The sequence below is a fragment of the Syngnathus scovelli genome, chromosome 13 (genome assembly GCF_024217435.2).
Source record: "Syngnathus scovelli strain Florida chromosome 13, RoL_Ssco_1.2, whole genome shotgun sequence".
In the NCBI taxonomy this organism is placed as follows: Eukaryota; Metazoa; Chordata; class Actinopteri; order Syngnathiformes; family Syngnathidae; genus Syngnathus; species Syngnathus scovelli.
Genome location: NC_090859.1, coordinates 10546981 through 10564864, shown reverse-complemented (window position 1 = coordinate 10564864; position 17884 = coordinate 10546981). Strand labels below are relative to the sequence as shown.

Sequence of the window (17884 nt, the reverse complement as noted above, 5' to 3'; positions counted from 1 at the left end):
ACGATTTGCTCACCTGGACACGGCGAAGTGCAGGCGCTCTTTTGCACCGACGCGCCGTCGCAGAAGGAGCCGCCGTTGAGCGGCGCCGGGTTGGTGCATGTGCGCGAGCGTTTGTGGACGCCGCGACCGCAACGCACGTTGCACGGCGACCAATCGCTCCAAGTCGACCAGCCGCCATTTACTGGAAGACAAAGAAGTCATTAAAACATGAGGTGCATATGATACGGAATGATTATGCTAACGTTTGTTTACTATATGTGAAGCGATTTGATAAATATAGACCCAGAAAAAAATAAAAAAAATGATATCGGCACTAAATTAACTAAAAAGCTGCAATATCAATCCCATCTTGATGTTCATCTGGAAGACAACAACGATGATCAACGTCAGCGACTGTCACATTTGCCGGTGATTTGCGGCCACCAAAGTGACACATCATCTCATTGGCTGTCATAAGACGGGAAGAATGAGTTGTCGGGCCATCATGATTATTATTGATGGTCCTTTGTATAAAAAAAAAAAAAGATTAATTCCTGCGGTAGCTCTACAGCCTGTCGCTGTTGACTAAATCAAACAGAAACGCACTAAAAGACGAATTAAAAAAAAAAATAAAAAAAAAAGAATTCGGGGTTTTATTAGCTCACCAAAGACGACAACGGCAGCTGTGGAGCTGCGGCGCTTGGCCACAATGTTGCTGGCAACACACGTGTAGTTTCCCGAGTCGGAGAGATGCGCCTGAGGGATGACCAGACGGTGGTCGCCTTTGGGATCTGTCACAGCGCCACCAAGGTTCAAAAGCTCGTCGTTTTTCAGCCATTCCACCTAAAGACGACAAAAGCAGATTTGACTTTGAAGGAGAGTTATTCTGTTTGCTGCCATACTTTGATATTTTGAGAGCTGTAGTCCGCTCATGAATGTTGCTCAATGAGACTTTTGGACTGGTTTTGTGAAATCCCTCAAAATGTCAATTCCTTTGGTACTTTTTTGGGTGGCGTGCTCCAGCTTTGATGAAGGACGCTATGTGGACGGTGGTCTTTGCGCATGAGCGCCGTTGTAAATTGACATTAACATCAGGAGCTTTTCATCCACGGGGAGCACTCTCTGATTCATGCCGCTCTATTTGAGGATTAAAAACTCCATCCCGCTGGGAACGCCGCATGTTTGTACACCGGCATGTGTGTGTTGGTGTACGCCTGAGCACACGGCGTGTGTGTGTGTGTTTGACGCCCAGTTGCTGAGGGATTAGAACAGCAGCCAACAAACTGCGTGATTGCTTTGCTCTTTCCAAGCAACCCCAGTTGAAAGGTGCAAAATAACAGAACACCAGGAATCAATACATCGGGAATCACGTCATCGCGAAAGCTGTTTTGATTTTTTTTTTTTTTTTTAATGCACTCTACACGCCTGTAATTTGGCGGCCCGCGTCGCCAATTGGGCTGAATTCGTTAGCCACTAGTGACTTTTACCCGCCTGGCAGTGTAATCAAGCTTTGCGCCGCCAAGCGTGCGATATTCGATTATTCTTCGACCCACACAATTATGGCAGCGGCGGCTTTCTACCGCACGTTGAGAAGTCTCGGCTGTTACAATAAAAAAACAACAAGCATAATATGCGGAGCGTTGCCACGGAGACGAAGGTCAACAGCTTTTGCCGCAGAGAGCGTATCCTTGTATATGGTTATCCCCGTATGGCTGAGAGAACAAAGCAGGAGTTAATGTGGCAATGTAAAGGCTTGCAATTTCGGCAATTATCCTCAGAGGATTCAAACGCGACCGCAGGACAAAACGTCCATCTTTTCAGGGTGGGCATCCTATTACTTTGCTCATTCATTATTTATAGCTGCGGAAATGTCTGACTGTTCCAACATTAAAAAAGATTGCTTTTAAATGGAAACGAATAGGACAAAAGCTGCATCTTTTTTTTTTTTTTTCAATGAATGTGCTAGTATTACTTTTGTTACTTCTAATAATTATGAGATATGTCAATCTTTTTCGGCAAGAAACACAGCCACGTTGTTAGCCTGTGCTATTTGTCTTAGCATGTGCTAATTGGAATGCGCTATAATGTATTTATTGACATATGCCAATATGTGATAAATTATTTGAGCGCATGGGGAAATGTATGTATTGATACTATGTTACATGATTGTATTTATTTGCATGTGATTGCATGTGATGCATGTACTAATAGATATTAGCATTTAATAATGAGTATATGTGTTAGTATGTATTCATTTGTTTTTGCGTGTGGTGAATAATTGAGCATAGCCAAGTAGTGAATAGTAGCATGGCAGCAGGCTAGCGCCGCACTGACGCATTGTGGTCAACCTCATGTCAACGCATTGATGCGTGAAACAAAGAGCAAAGTGCAAGTAAATAATCCATAAAGTCGAGTAAATCCCAGCGGCGGCAAGAAATAGCTCGTGTCCATATATGGAAAGCTTCTGTTTTTTTCATTTTTTATGAATTGAGGTTGGAAAGGTTACGACCCGCTATCCACACACCTAACTTTTTGCGGTCGAGGTCACACAGCTACGAGAGCGCTAGCAGTTAGCATTGCAATCGAATTTGGGGTGGAAAAACAATGTATTGTTATTTTGTTTTCACTTTACACGGCTCGCGAGGCTGGCAATTTTGGTTATATATATTTTGATGATACATTTTGATTATATAGTTTTTACCATACTGTTTGTTTTAGCGTTACATTAGATGTGAGGTTGTCAATATTTGATGAACTGCAAACTTAAGACACAAACTGTCACTTGGAGTCCTGTTGTGTTGCCACTATAAAAAAAAAAAAAAAAAAGCGTTTATCCAGCTGGAAGCGACCCGGAACGGTACTGTGGCGTTATGGCTGCTGTGTGACGTTAATGGAAAGAAGAGGCGTCCATGTTATCTGCTGCCCTGCTGTGATAGCAGCAATAAGCTTAGCACGCCTGATAGCAAAAAGAGCTTACGTCTGCTTTAGTCTCACTGAGGAGACGACACTCTTTTTTTTCTATTAGCTTTTTTTTTTTTTAAATACGCAAGCCGGAGAAGTTTGAAGATACAAATATTATCCGTGTGAGTGTCCCACACAAATCCCTTAAAATAAAACACAAAACAAACACCAAGTCAAAAAGTCAATGAAGGCAAACTAAGCAGAGGAAATACGCAAAGAACGACATTATTCAGTGCTAGCGGTTAGCATTGACGTTGGAATTTGGGGTCTATAGCCCATATTGATGTGAACGTTTTAGTATTAGCATCAAAATTTGAGCGACAAGATATACTGTGGTTGCCTGGTTTTGTTTTACACTTGCTAGCATTGTTGTTAGCGTGTGGCTGAAAATCAAAGAGGAAACAGAAGGCCTGACTTTTGCATAAACTTAAGCTTCCGACTTTGACATCGATGTAGTGCAGACGGTGGCTCAGCGTGACGCCGCCTGACTCAGTGTGACGGCGGCCAAGCGCGCTGGCTGCTATTCTCATTGTTGTCCTCATTGATATTCATTTTGATATTCATGAGGGAGAAATTAAAAAGGCCGCGTGTCAAACACAACAGCACACGCTCGCAAAGGGAATTGATACAAGACACCTGAATAAGTCACAGCGGGGTGTAGAATTTGTTTTATGTTTTGATTCTCTCTATTGCGCTTTTGTCATGTTTCCTCATATCAGTAAATGAATTGCAATGGCCATTAGTAAAACCTTCTGATTATAAATCCACGATTCCATAAAGGACCAAAATAGAAGTCATTTCTTCTGCAGGTGTGTCTGACAACTAATATGTAAGAAATATATCCAATGCGGGTTTATAAGAAACAAATTGATGATTACCTGGGCTGCCGGTACGCCATCTGGTGGCCGACAATGCAATACAATCATGCCGCTCAGGGGCACCTCCAAGCCTTGAGGGTCTTGCTCAAAGTTCTTCCTCAGGTCTAAGGGTTGGGGGGGGGGGAGGTTTAGAAGTTCTAATAGTCAGCAAAATCATATATTGAACAAATGTTGGGACTTACAGGCGATCCGCACGGACGCCTTGCGGCTTTTGGATGTTCCCAGGTGGCTCCAGGCGACGCAAAGGCACCAGTAATCCTCTGGACCGTGGAAATCTTCCACCTGCTGGCGGGACACGTTGATCATCACTTCCCGGATCTTCAACCCTGGTGACATACAGGATGAGCTGTTAGTATTAGCATTAACTTTGGGATCTGAATGTTTTCTTTGGAACATTTTCACCATCGAGAATGAGCTGCTGGGAATGATTTCAATGTTCTACCAAATGAAAATGCTGCATTTAAACGAAATGGAAATTTCATATATGAGTCTAAAAAAAAAAACAATAAAAGAAAAGCACTTTTACTTTGGGTCAGCCAGGCAAGCTCAGTCATTGTGACCAGACCATCAAAGGCATCCTATTATTCTGGCAAATGTATTCACCAGCCAGACGCTCATCATCCCGTGGCGGCCCGAAGCCGCAATTTCCTGCGGGTCCAATAAGCTCGTCAGCTATTGTGTGGCGTAATTGAAGGCTTTTAAATGTCCATCGCTCCTCTGACAATTACGCATTTGAATGCAGCGTGACGTGATGATTTCATATTTCATTTCCGAACGTGTTTAATCGTCACCTTCCTCTCATTTGCCTTGTTGCTGCTGATAGAAAAACTCATTTAATACCGACTGAAATTTGAGGAGATGTAGTATTAATATGGATTTTTTTTGTTCAGTTTAAAGAGACCTATTATAGAAAACTGACTTTTTATTGCCCTGTAAGATCTTTAAAGTGCTTTCCCACACATCAAATTGAACAAAAGTTGATTTAGTCGTCTGGATTACGATTTTTTTTTTCAAAGTGCATCTTACAGCAGGTATGTGTGAAATCTAAACGATTGTATTGTAACAGTGGGGCTGAATACCTCGGCAAGTATAATTTGGTAACTTGGTGATGAAGTGCTGCCTTCACCAAGGAAAATACAACCCTAGAAACCCTAACCACTACTACACCATGCTATTTCATGTGACTTAAGTGTCCCATTTGAATGATAGCTTCTCCACAGCCAATGTTAGCATTGTTAGCTTCACGTGACCTCGCTAAAAAAATCTGTTTGCTTTGTGACCCCGTTGTGACAAGAGCCTCAAGCTCAAAGCATGCTGCGAGGCAATGCGGGCAGGCAGGCAGGCCCTGCCCTCACCTCCTCTGCCGCATCATCTTTATTAATGGCCATGCAAAATAACTGATGAATAAACAACAACACGCACGATGATGTAGCGAGTCACGCTGCAGGCGCACAAGGTGACCAGCATGGCCTGCAGCGTGCGCGCACAAACAAAACCGTAAACTTTGGCTTGAAAGACATTTGTTTTTCAAAAAAGGTACTCTCATAGAGCTCCCATTAATTTTCGAACGCAGACAACACTGGCGCATCCTGTCCCCAGTTGGAGCACCTGGTGCACTCTGAATAACTGAACGGCAAATTTCGAATGGTTGGAGTGAACCAGCTCGGAGCTTATTTCTGAACGCATCCAATGTTATAAGACATTAGCATTAAGTAAAGGGTCAGATGACAATAATTTTTGGCTAGCTGTTAGCATTAGCATACCTTTTATGCCGTGTTGTACACTTGTGACATCTTCACTTTGCTTCCCACGTGTGTGCGGCTCTCGGGAAGATATGACGCACACAAAATTTTCCAAATTCTGTCATTAAATTGCCTCAAGTGCTCATTTGACTTGGTGATGTGCAAAAATGTGAGCGTGTGCTGATTACGAGGCACTAAAATGCTCACTGAAGACAACCACATTAATTTATTCATAAATTAACATGCTAGCTCACTAACACGCTAACCTACCTCTGAGTGTACACAGTCTTGCAACCTTTTTGGATTTTTTTTAATCTTTTTCTATGGATTTGGTGTTCTTTTAAATGAAATATATAATTTCTAAAAAGTCAACAAAATTGCAGCAGTTTTTTTGAACAAAAAAAAACATCAGTCCACATGCACAAGCACTTCTCTTCTTCCTCTTGTCTCCATTTCCATCCCCTCTTCTTCCTCCTTTTCATCCTCCTCGTCTTATCTCATCTCATCAGGGTATCACTTTCTCCTGCCTGAACGAAAGCTTCGTCCTTCAGTGACCTCCTCAACTCAGATACGCTTATGTTCAGCTTTCAGTTTGCATTAGCAACAACTACGACTGTTGGCACAGTACATGCTTGCTGGCATTTATTTTAGCAATAACCGAGTTTTGGGTCCAAAGACAATGCTTATTTTTTATAATATTAGGTAGGATTGGCGTACAATCACAATAATGATCGACTTTTTCACCATAGGACTGCTACAACTCATTTGTTGTGTTTAGAATTTTAAAGAAAATATCATTTTGGACTAAAGCTGTACCATAAAATGTGGTAAATATTCAAATGCACTGTGCATGGTACATCGCGCTCGGCGGGGGCTAGCTTCCGCTGTGACAGTCACATGTTCGTCCTTACATCACACTTTCAAAACAACTACCATCAAAGCATCTTCCTGGAGCACACACACACAGACAGCGTTGTTTTATTATTTTTATGGTGGGCGCATAATTGTGTTCTTCCCCCCTGGCCAAAACATTGCGGCTCTACCACTGCTCATCTCTTATTCATATACCTATACAATGTAAAAACAAAATAATAAAAAAAAGTAAACACGGTTCCATTCTGCATTAGCACCAACAGACGGTCCTCAGCGTCCAAATTATTAGGTACACTTGCAGCTTGTGAAGAGAAGGAGCCTCGTAAGTGGCCTCCGAGGTACGTGGAATCAAAGCCTCAGTGCGTTCACAGAGAGACTCCATTCATGTCTTCATCGCCGGCATATGAAATATTAAAGGCAACACGCGTTAAAAGAGATCATCTAACTTGGACTCTTGACAGCTGCCGTCGCTCATGAGAAATTCTCCGTGAACATCTTTGTGTTTGCTGCAGTGCTCTCGCCTCGTTGCTGGACTCGCTCGAGCAAATTTGTGTTCTAGCCCGCTTGACTAAACCTATGTAAAGTGAGTGTTCCTTGCTAGCTAATCATAAAAAGCGTTAAAGGAAAGTCCCTGGCACACTCGATTAAGAATGGACACGCACACATGCCAAATGATGAATACGATAGAAGTCAACAGATGGACTTGAAGTGATCCACAGCGTAAAGAAAAAAGTGATTGTGATTGAGCTTCTCATTAGTTATTCATGATGAAAGCTAGCTAACACAATAGAAAGAGACACAAAAGGACAATCTTTTGAATAAGGCTTTGCATGAGTGCGTTCGCTTTTAAAGGATGTCCAATTCAACTTCAAAGGACAAACAATTTTAGGATAATTGAGTCGGAATCAAATCTTGTGTTCCGGATGCAAGCGCTTGAGAATCAATGTCATTAATTTGGCATTAATTGGTTAGCGTCCGCTCCGCTGAAGCATTGCAGGCAGCTAGCTCCTTTTAACGGAATGCCGTAGGGGGGGGTGCAACTCTCAATATTTTTGTGTTCTTGTGCAGGGCATGTGAAGAAAAAGTGGATTTTTTTCAGCTAGTTAGCTCGCCCGTGTCGTTAATTAACGAGGCGGACCCAAAACAAGAAGGAAAAACATCCTCGTTATGAAGCGAGAGCGGAAAGAACATCCGACCCAAAACAAGTGTAGTGATGAAAGATGACCCCTGAGGCTTTTGGAAAAGCTGCCTGGTCCGGTTTAGAGAGCAGGAATGGGTGAGTTAAAAAAAAAATAGACAAGAAAACAGATTAAAGACCAGAAATGTCAAACTCAAGGCCTGGGGGCCAGATCCGGCCCGCCACATCATTTTATGTGGTCCGCAACTCGTGTGTCGACTCAATGTTTGTTGTTAAAATACCAAAATTGTAAATTGCCTTTTAATAACAGTGAGATATTGCAAAAATTTTTTATAACCCCAGTTTGAAAATAAATTAGAATTTTTTTGTTTTTTTATGCTGGATTCTGTTGTGTACATGCAATAATATAAGATAGTCATGAACGGCCACACAAAAAAATTCGTTTGACACCCCTACCTTAAATCATCTTCATTTAAACATTGTAGCTTGATGAAGTTTGATTGAGTTACCTGTTCCCAGGTCTGTATGCTCACGGGATGCGTGCTGGCTCTGGTGGACCCACTCGCCGTTGCACTTGAAGAAGATTTGCAAGGCAGGCCGGGCCTGGCAGCGCAACTTGATGGGGTTGCTTTTGATGATGTACGCATCCACCGGCTCCTCCACAAAGCGCGGCAACGTGCTGGATGGACCATGCTGCTGGCTCTCACCGCGGACGCCTGCACGCAAATCAAATCGAATCACAGTCAGGCTCCACGGAAAACGCTTTTGCGCAACATCAAATGACTCGAACGCTTCTGACACACGGGCTGTCAATGCGCCTCTGCGTTGTCAACGTGTTAAACGTCTCCATCCATCAAATTCACATCCTCCCAAATCCGCTGCCATCATATTCTTCCGCCCAACGACCAGCTGGCAGCTAATCGTCTTAACAAGCCCAATTTTTTACAATTCTTCAAATAATCAGCAAACGATTACCCCGATGATTTGAATGATTCTTTCTTTTTGTGGGTCTCCCCTTGACGGACATGCCTACCAAATTACCTCAGTGAAACTAGCAATTTATTTATGACACTTTGGTAAAAGTCTTTCGCAAGCACATCATGAATAAGCTTTTATTTTAAAAATCAATAGCATTCCTGCAACGACACTGCAATTATTCCCGCCGTTTGATGAAGACAGATAGTGAGTGTCAGAAAATGTATTAAAGTCCCCATTGATCTCCGCTACCTTGTCCACCAAGCTTGAAAGAAAAGAAAAAAAAATCAGTAGGACATTAAAAATCAATAGGATAGCTCAATGACAGGTTCAATAAAAACAACAGCGGATGTGGAAGCTCAAACAGGAAGTGGAAGGAGGCGGTTATCAGATTACCTCTAACAGGGAACAGCCACAACCTAAACTTTGGCATCCCCGCAGAGGCCACACGCCGTCTTCACTCAGTCAAAATCATAGTTCAACCCGTCGCCGTACACACACTCATACATTTTCACACACATACACACTACAGGTTCAGTCTCACATGCACTGCGAGCAATAATATCATGTGACACGCGACATCCACTCACATGACTCATTCATAGGCGCTCCCTGTTTTGCCTCTGTCAAAACTTGCAGTACACACTTGCAGTAGGCTAGACTCCGAGAGGAAGAAAAAAAAAAAAAAAGTCCTCCAAATCAAAGAACAAGATGGCGACAAGATGTTGCGGTAAAAGACAGATCTTTGTTCCCGATGTGATGATCACACGTGTGCTCGTTAACACTCAACGTGCTTTAATTAGCGAGAGACAATCCACTCCCCGGGGGTGGGCGAGCATCCTGTAGGGGTTGCGCAACATCATAAAATAGCATGTTCACTGAAGAACTTTCTCATGAGCGGCTTAGCTACGCTATGAATGAGTAAGAAAATGTCCTCTCTAATTAAAGATTAATTGACATGCTATGCATACGAACATTTGAGCTGCTTCTCGTTGGTATCGCACAGCTGCCCCGTAGAGATGACGCCAGCGCAAACAGGCGGCAAACGGGGTGGCGTTCGTCAACGCTGCATTTATTAAATGCGAGATACGTATGGCAGATGGATGAGGTGGGCGGCGGAGGTGAGGGAGCATCTGCTATGACGATGTCACAAAAAAAAAAGGAAAAACACATTGCGACTGATTCCGAGTCCAAATAATCAAAATAAAGTCAAAATAATCAAATTCACGGCAAAATATTTTGAAATCAGTTGTTATAAAAGCGACAAACTTTTCGTGTGTAACTACAGCGAGCGAAAATTCAAGAGAGATATTTCACTTGTCGTAGTTTTAAGAAACTTTTCTCAGGACGCTAAATTCGGAACGACGACGTCTGTGGCGATGATCTTCTTTCTATTCCTCTGCCTAAAAGCAAAAAGATGCCACGGCGCTTTGTTCAAATATTGATGCAAACCTCTCGTCTGTCGTCTTGCACACGCTTGGAAGCTTTTTAGGCTTTTTCATCCCATCCAGGCACACTTACAACATGAAATGGGTCATCAATGCCCTTTCACAAATACAACAACAAAAAAAAAAAGCCAGCAGGTCGAAATCATGGTTTCACTGCAGGCTATGTTTTTGTTGTTTGTATAAAAGCATCACTCAAGATTTAATTGAGCTGGATGTTTGGGGGAAACACACACGGTTCAAGATTTCAAATCATTGTGAACGGTTACAAAAACATGTTTGCTTTCCTTGACACTTTGATGTTGGCAAAAAAATACGTCCCGAAAGTTCACCGAAAACGAAATCATCCTCTTTGCGATTAAAAACACGTGTGAACAGAAGTGCGGTACCCACAGCCTCGCCTCCAAACCCCCAGGTGGCGCCGAGCTCGTCTTCATCACGATGGCGACAGCTTGCCAACCTGCCAGTGGCAGACGGACGACGGCGCTTGCCTCGGCGCCGTCGCCATCAAAGAGTCGCGAGCAAAAGTGGGTCAGTCGCCGAGTGTCGACGTGACGAGCGTCTCCCGTGCGACAAATCATCGATCTGTACACGTTTGTTTTTCTTTCTTATGGAACATGACACCTCATTTATCTGTGCTTGCTCCTTACATGTCAAACTAGAAGACGCAAAGAAAAAGAGTCCCCGCTAAGGCCAAACACGCCTCATTTAGATCAAACTTCACAAATATAAGATCTCCAGTTATTCCTTTCAGATTACAAAAAGCGTGAAGTCGTGAAGCTTTAAATCTGACTTAGCTGTGAACTCACAAATAGTTAACTACCAGTGAGGTCAGATGTGAAGTAAATGGAAATTTATTGCAAAGTCCCAGATGTGAATCACATTTTTAATTTATTCATTTATTTTTTCTTTATGTCGCAGTTAAAGTCGACGAACGATGCGTAAAAACCATCTCCGGACTGAAATGGAAAGCTTAGATATTTGCGAGCTCAACAAAAACAAAAGTGATGACTTGTGAGGTATATATATATATATATATATATATATATATATATATATATATATATATATATATATATATATTTTTTAAAGGCTACTCTAATCTAACTTGTGTACAGATGATTAATGACATTAATACATTTTCAGGATATTAACTTTCTTTATTGCTTCTCATTTCCCTGTCGCCACCAAGCACGTGGCAAAAAAAGCTGCAAGGTGCCACAAAAGCTTTTCTCACGTTAAAGGCTAGGCTGCACTTTCATTTATTCATGCCTCCTCTTTATTTGTGTCCAAAGTGTGACGTTTGTTTTAACTTATTTATCGAGCCCTCTCGCGTAGGACTTTCATTAGAGAGAGCTGTCGACCCGCCGGAGTCATGCCGCAAAATCTTCAATTATGCCGCCGTCTCTTCTTGTCACGCGGATCAAAGGCCAGATGGAAAGCAAGAGTAAGCAAAAATTACTTTCCTTTGTTGGCCATGGCCAACAGATTTATCACTATGTAAAAAAAACAACAGAAACATATGTGAGATATTAAAAAAAAATAAAGAAAAGCAGGAATTTGACGCCTGAACAACAACGGAAACAGAAAAAAAGCGTGTTGAGGTTACTAAAACCTAAAAACATGTCGATGAATAGGTTAAGCTCCTCTTTCTACCTGAGAAGATGGAGGGCGGAGATGACTGTCGTAATCTCGGAGCGAGGACCTCCTGCCGATAACATTCCTGAAGAGTGTGTGCGGGCGGATTAAAAAGTAACGGCATACGTAATAACGCGGCGGAAGATGGAGGCGGGCAGCGGCCCGGCTTCTCCGCATTGAAAATTCATGACCGTCAAGCAGTGCTTTTCTGCGTGCCAAAAGGTGGCTAATGGCGCCTGAAAATTGCCGGAAAGCCTAATCGGCGTAGCAAAAAGCAAAATAGAAGCAAAGATGATGTAAAACTCGGACAGAGAGAACACAAATTGTAAATGTGTTTCAACTTGACAAAACTACAGGTATAAAATGGACAGAAAAAAAAAAAATCATCCATTACCGCCGTATAAGTAAGTCAAGGTTCAGATAACGAGTCGCAACCGATACAACGAGGCGCCTGCAGCCGAGCTAAGCTAAGTCATTGTGCGTTGCTAATCAGCTTTTCCCTTGATAGCCCTTAATGACTTATTAAAAGGCGCAGCATGCAGCGCCGAGGATTCCTGATGAATAATTTAAATCATGGAGCAAAAAAAAAAAAAAAAGAAGAAATTAGCCATATGACAAGAATCGGGATCTTTCCAGGCTGAGTAGCGCTATGCTAAGCGTCCCGCGGCGAGTCTTGGGCACACGGCGGCCCAGATTGCGGATTATGTAAGATCATTAGCAGAACGGAGTGAGTCAATGCAAGTAATATGGGTTTCAGGTGTCCAAATGTTAGCTGAACAAAGGACAGGAATGCTAAGTACCAGCTCATAAATTAAGATAATTATTTTAATTATTTTGTTCATTTGAATACTTATTCGATAAAACTTTCAGTAGGATATTCAATATTTGACAGCTGTCTATTGTTTAGACTGTTTCAATACTTTTGCATCAAACAATAGACTGAAACCCTATAGAGAATTTTTGCTACATCGGAAATTAAAGCAGTTAGCATCCTGCTAACAACGCTGAGTAGAAGCTTATCTTGTTTGAATCTTTTATGTTCAAACTATCATTCATTGATGACTCGAGAGCATGATCTCACTCACGTAAAGACCATCACCACCCGGCCGCCATGTTTGTTTGTAGAACAATGGATGCGATCGCGTGTCAGCAGGTGCAGCCACTAAGTGGATTGCTTTGGCCTTAAAGCTGATTTATCTGATGGATGGTTGCAGCCGCTTCACTGCGCTGACCTCTGGGGCGGCTTGAAATTACATTTTTTTTTCCCACCTCTCCCAACCAATGGGACCGCTGTCGACCCAGTTGCTCACGTGTTATGAACTCGGCCTGGATGCCCTCCTGGGACCACGGTGCCTCGGAGTAAGAGCCGAAGGTGCGCCGTGATAGATGGCGCCACGGAGGTAAACGGCCTGCACGGTTGTGATGCGTGCACCCCCTCCACGACATCACTTTCATCTCTCGAGCTTTCCTCTCCCGATTGGATGCGTACAGATTGAAAAACCCGGAGTGGATGTGGTTAAGTGTTGCAACGTGTGACTGACAGGTGTGTCATATTACATGGATCAATCTGCCAATAAACCGAGGTGGTAAAAGCACTCACGACCTGCACTTAGAAGTAAAAAAATACTCTGTACTTACTCTAGCAGTTATTTTTTGCTTTTGTGGTGATTTTCGACTGTCAGTTAAGTGTTTTTTTTTGTTTGTTCTCTGAAAAACGGAGCCTCTGGAGAAGCAAGAAGACTTCAAATGAACCTTTATGATTTGAAAAAGATGGTGCAGAGACAACGGTCACATGACGCGAAAGGGTGTTCCGACAGTTTCTAATAAAGCCTGTGCGAGGATTAAGGGGGTCTGTGATGTTTATGAATCGTGGCGATTAACTCCTATTGATCCCGCTCTCGTTGCTGTCGTTCAAAGTGATTACAAACGCATTTGTCTCGCCGCTAATTTCCACTCTTTGGGATCACGCCGTGTGTTAGGATTAGCTGTAATCCCCGATACGCGCCCACCCCCCGATTCCTTTGGCAAAATAGAAACCCAGACGTCCTGATTGGTATTCACACGGCCGGCCGGGTCAGGGTTCACCCGGTACGTGTTCCGCGCCGGTGCGCCCGCGAGCTGCATAAACAGGAGGCCGGGTCGCTGCGTCCGGCAGCTCTCTCTCATGTTTTTAAAATGAAGATGGCGGCCTCACCTTGTACTCCCGCCACCCCGCCACACTCTTATTAGTTCGCCTGTCAAGTCAAGCGGCGTGAAAGTTTATTAATGCGCAACGCAGGGAGATGGAATGCATACAAATGAATGCGAGCTACACGCTAACAGTCTTTACAACTAAATATTAATTCCTTATCACTTTATGGCTTTCTGTTCCAATACTTTTGCTCCATCAATCTTCAGACCTAAACCCTACAGATAAATCATCATCACCATCAGAGACATATAATCAGGTCTCGGGTCTCGGAAAGAAAGTCGGCCTGAAGGCGTCAGTCCCGAGGGCTCGGTGAGGATTTGATCATTAGAAAGCTTGTTGAGTAAAATGAGGAAAAACAAACTACTTCTCGTTGTGTTTGTTTGCCGCGTCTTCTCTTGAAATTTAAGGAGATTGTACTAACGGCTCCCAGGAGTCAGCGGCGGACTTCGGAAAAAAGCCGCCTCGGTATCACATTTGCGAAGAGTAAGGTTGTCGCTTTGATGCGGTGGGGAAACGATGCCTGCAGTTAGCGTGGAAACGAAACGACTAATATGATGGAAGGCAAGTTGTGCGTTACTCCAAACAAGACCATTAGAAACCCAAAGCACAATTTGAAAGCCCAATGGAACCCCCCCCCCAAAATTAAAATGCGGGATTGCTGCGACGGCGTGACGGGCAGATAAAACGTGTTTTACGGCGTCGGGGTCGTGACACCCTCCACGCTGACACCCGCGACACTATTCCTGTCTTGCGGCGCTTTTTTAAAGACGCGCGGCTCTATTTTCTCGACACGGCGCAGCACGTAAATCAGTGGGCCCTCTTGTCCCGTCTCACCCTTATCATCCATCTTTCTCAATCATCTTCCCGCACGGAGTGCCGCGCCGCTACAAATCTCACGGCGACTTGACTCCCGCCGCTCCCGCCCACGCTCGTGTTTATTTCCCGTCGTCTCCGATAGTCGCTGTACTTTTTTTCTTTTCCCCCCACGATGAGTCAGGTTGTGTCATTTGCATTTGGACACACGGGCGGGGAGCGTTTTGGTTGTGCGGGATGACGTGCTCGGAATAGAAAAGCTCAAGGGAGGTTGTTGCCGGAGAAAACATCAGACGGCGAAAAGCACAGAAAAACAAAAGACACCAAAGTTTGCTTTTGTTTGAAATCCTAATTTGAAATACTAACCCAGGCATAGAATTCAAATCCCTGCTTTAAAACCCAGATTAAAACTTGAATAAACCCAAAACCCGAATTCAACCCAGGCTTAAATTCCCCCACACTGAGTTCGAACCTCAAACCGTGAAGCGCACAGAAAGCGAACGTGAGCCATTTTCACGGGCCATTTGATGCTTGCGTTTGTCATGTTGAATATGAAAATATGCTGAGTCGCCCATGTTAGCGCGTGTCCGTTTGGAGCCAAATGAAAAGCGAAAGCCAGACAAAATGAGACAAGCTCAAGACGGACGACAAGCAGATTTTAATTTCCTCCGTCGTTCGCTGATGGACTTTTCCTAATTATTCTCCGCCTCGCCTCGATGGGCCGCAATTACAACCCGACATTAGCAAAGACATTTTCGAGCGAGCGTTTTTGCTTTTGTTCACACTCGGAATCTATTAGGTGTCTCTCAGCACATACAATGCATTATTTACCATCTTTATATAAACTGTGGTGACTTGAGATATGAGTTTAAAAGAATCTTTTTTTCACATTTTATTTCTATTATGATTTGAATTGCCGTTCAACAGAAATGTTCTGCTTATCATTCTCAGCATGGCTGCCGGACCACATTGCGGGTCAGCGAGCCCCACGACACCGAAGACCTCATTCCAGATGTGAGTGAGTCTCTGCCGGCCAATCCCTCAAGGAAGTCCGACCGAGATGCTGAAACTTAAAGGATTCCGCAGAAACGTGGAGAAAAATAAAAGCGTAGGAATAAAGTGGTGCGCCGCCATCCGGCTTTGCGAGAGCGACCGTTTCAAGGTGCGTGCTCCGCTGAGGGAGCGCTCGCTTTATTTACAAGGACCTTTACGATGCTCCCCGTGATGGCGCCGTTGACCCCGAGCAGCCTGAAGGACCTTATAAAAAGCACATAGCGATTATTACCGGCTGCAGCTTATGCGGGTTTTCAGTGTGTCTGTGTGTGCGTGAGGAGACAATGCGAGTGCAAGTAATGAGTGTCGGTGCGCTGATCCGAGCCAATTATCCTGACTGGCAAAAGGTCCGGTCCCTGTCTTCTTCCCGAGGGAGGAAAATGACGGGTGGATGGCGAGGGACCGACGGGGGGAAGCTTCCTTGTTAGAGGACTCGCCGGGGACAAAAGCGAGGAACACTTTCCACATAAAGAGTTGAAAGTTTTGCGGAAGAAGGTCAAGAGCGTTGTTGTATTGCGAGTTCAAGGTCCAGATTTAGAAGATGAATCACATTTTTATCTGCTATAATTTCAGTGGTATTATTTTTTCGCCGCCCTACCCCAAAAAAAAAAAAAAAACACAATTACTTTTGTTGTAAAAAATCAATTTTAATTACTAGCTTCTGTTATGATGCTATTTTTAAAATAAATAGCCCGCCTCAAAAAAATAAATAATTTTAAGCGTGTCGGTCTTCACTTGTGAGGTTGAAGGTTTGGATCCGGACTGAGAATTATGTAATTTTCTTTTTATTAATTCCATTTGGTAGAGGAGCGGAGGTGCACACAGGCGGGCGCAGACAACTCAGTGTTACATTAGCATAAACTGAGCGATTATTACAACTAAATCCGCTAATTTAGTGAAATGTTTCCTCAACACAGATGCGCTAATTCCACCGCTAAATATTCATAAACGTCCTCTCTTCATCTCCCCCCACGCTTACTATAAATTCAAGCACCCTATGCATCAAAACAATGAATAATCTCGGCCGCAGGCCCTTGAAGATAAATAAATGATTAGCGCCTTCACGTGCCTCATTACAAAATTAATCTCAAGAGTGTTTTCCACCTCAACCAGGCAATAAACTTCGCTACTAATGAAGCGCGGAGGCGGTACGTGGCATATGGCGACTTGTGTTTTGTCTCGAGTGCAACAAACACAACAACAACAAAGAGTTAGCGGGGTGACGAAACATAAGCACAGCTAGGAAAAAGCATCTTGTGAAAATCAACGACAACATTGGAATGGCAGCCAGCTAAATGCAAATCTGTCAAATGATATTAAACATGGCGATGATGCTTTCGAGACAGCTGGGAAGTCGGAAACGTCCAAGTCAACCGCTGATATTTGAATTCTGTATGATTGTCAACAATACAAATTGTGACACAGATATTTGATGGCGACTCATTCCTAAAAGGAAAACAAACTATTCATGCGATTTGCATTTTGTTTTTTAAAATTTGACGTGTCATTAACTGTTTTCCTATTTGCACAAAAGAAAAGAAATGTGTGTGTGTGTGTGTGTGTATTTGTCCACCCAATGTGTGCTTGCTTTTAATTACATTTGGTCTGCATCGATGGAGCCAATTAGGACGTTCTTGTTGCCACTCTTTAATGTTACCGCGGCGATTGCAAACAGCTTGTGTGTGTCAGCGTGTGTGCTTATGCGTGTGTGCGTACGGAAAAGTAAATAGTTTATTTGCTCAAGTGGCACCGAGCCACTTTCTTATTGGCGACGCCTCGACGGACCGCGTCTAACTTTTTTATTCTTTAATGAGCAATTTTCCAAGTGACTGTGTCAAACGGCAACATTTCAAAGTCAGCTAGTCGCTGGCTTTTAAAGACACGCACTTCCAAAGCCTTGTGGAACCTTTGAATATTCTAACTGGAGTTAAATAAGAATGCATATGTACATATGCCAATTCCAGTCTCGGTTGTCTCTGAGCAGGTTCCTAGATTTACAACAACACAGCTTGAAAGATTCGTTCCCTCACCAAGCCAGTGAAACCGTAACCCGGCGCTTATTGCGATTGGATGACATTATTGCTTGCAAAGACGCCATTTCTTCACCAAGCCACTAAAATGTAATCACATCCCAACGTCTGTAGAGATTTGGTCGCATTATGGAGGCAGCATTTGATCAGTAAGCCAGCGCAATACAC

General features: G+C 43.4%; 1 protein-coding gene across 3 annotated transcripts in view; it reads right to left on the bottom strand.

Annotated features, from left to right (window-relative positions):
• Positions 1–17884, bottom strand: part of LOC125980035 (netrin receptor UNC5D) — a 71387-nt gene that overhangs the window by 7517 nt on the left and 45986 nt on the right. For 2 of the 3 annotated variants that reach the window (XM_049738999.1, XM_049738998.1), the window contains exons 4-8: positions 8081–8287; positions 4001–4144; positions 3819–3922; positions 645–822; positions 14–181 (exon numbers count right to left, since the gene is read on the bottom strand). In XM_049738999.1, coding sequence (XP_049594956.1) covers positions 14–181; positions 645–822; positions 3819–3922; positions 4001–4144; positions 8081–8287 — 801 coding nt within the window. Of the gene's footprint in view, positions 1–13; positions 182–644; positions 823–3818; positions 3923–4000; positions 4145–8080; positions 8288–13267; positions 13355–17884 lie in introns of those variants that run through there. The other variant, XM_049739001.2, reaches the window with a different exon arrangement.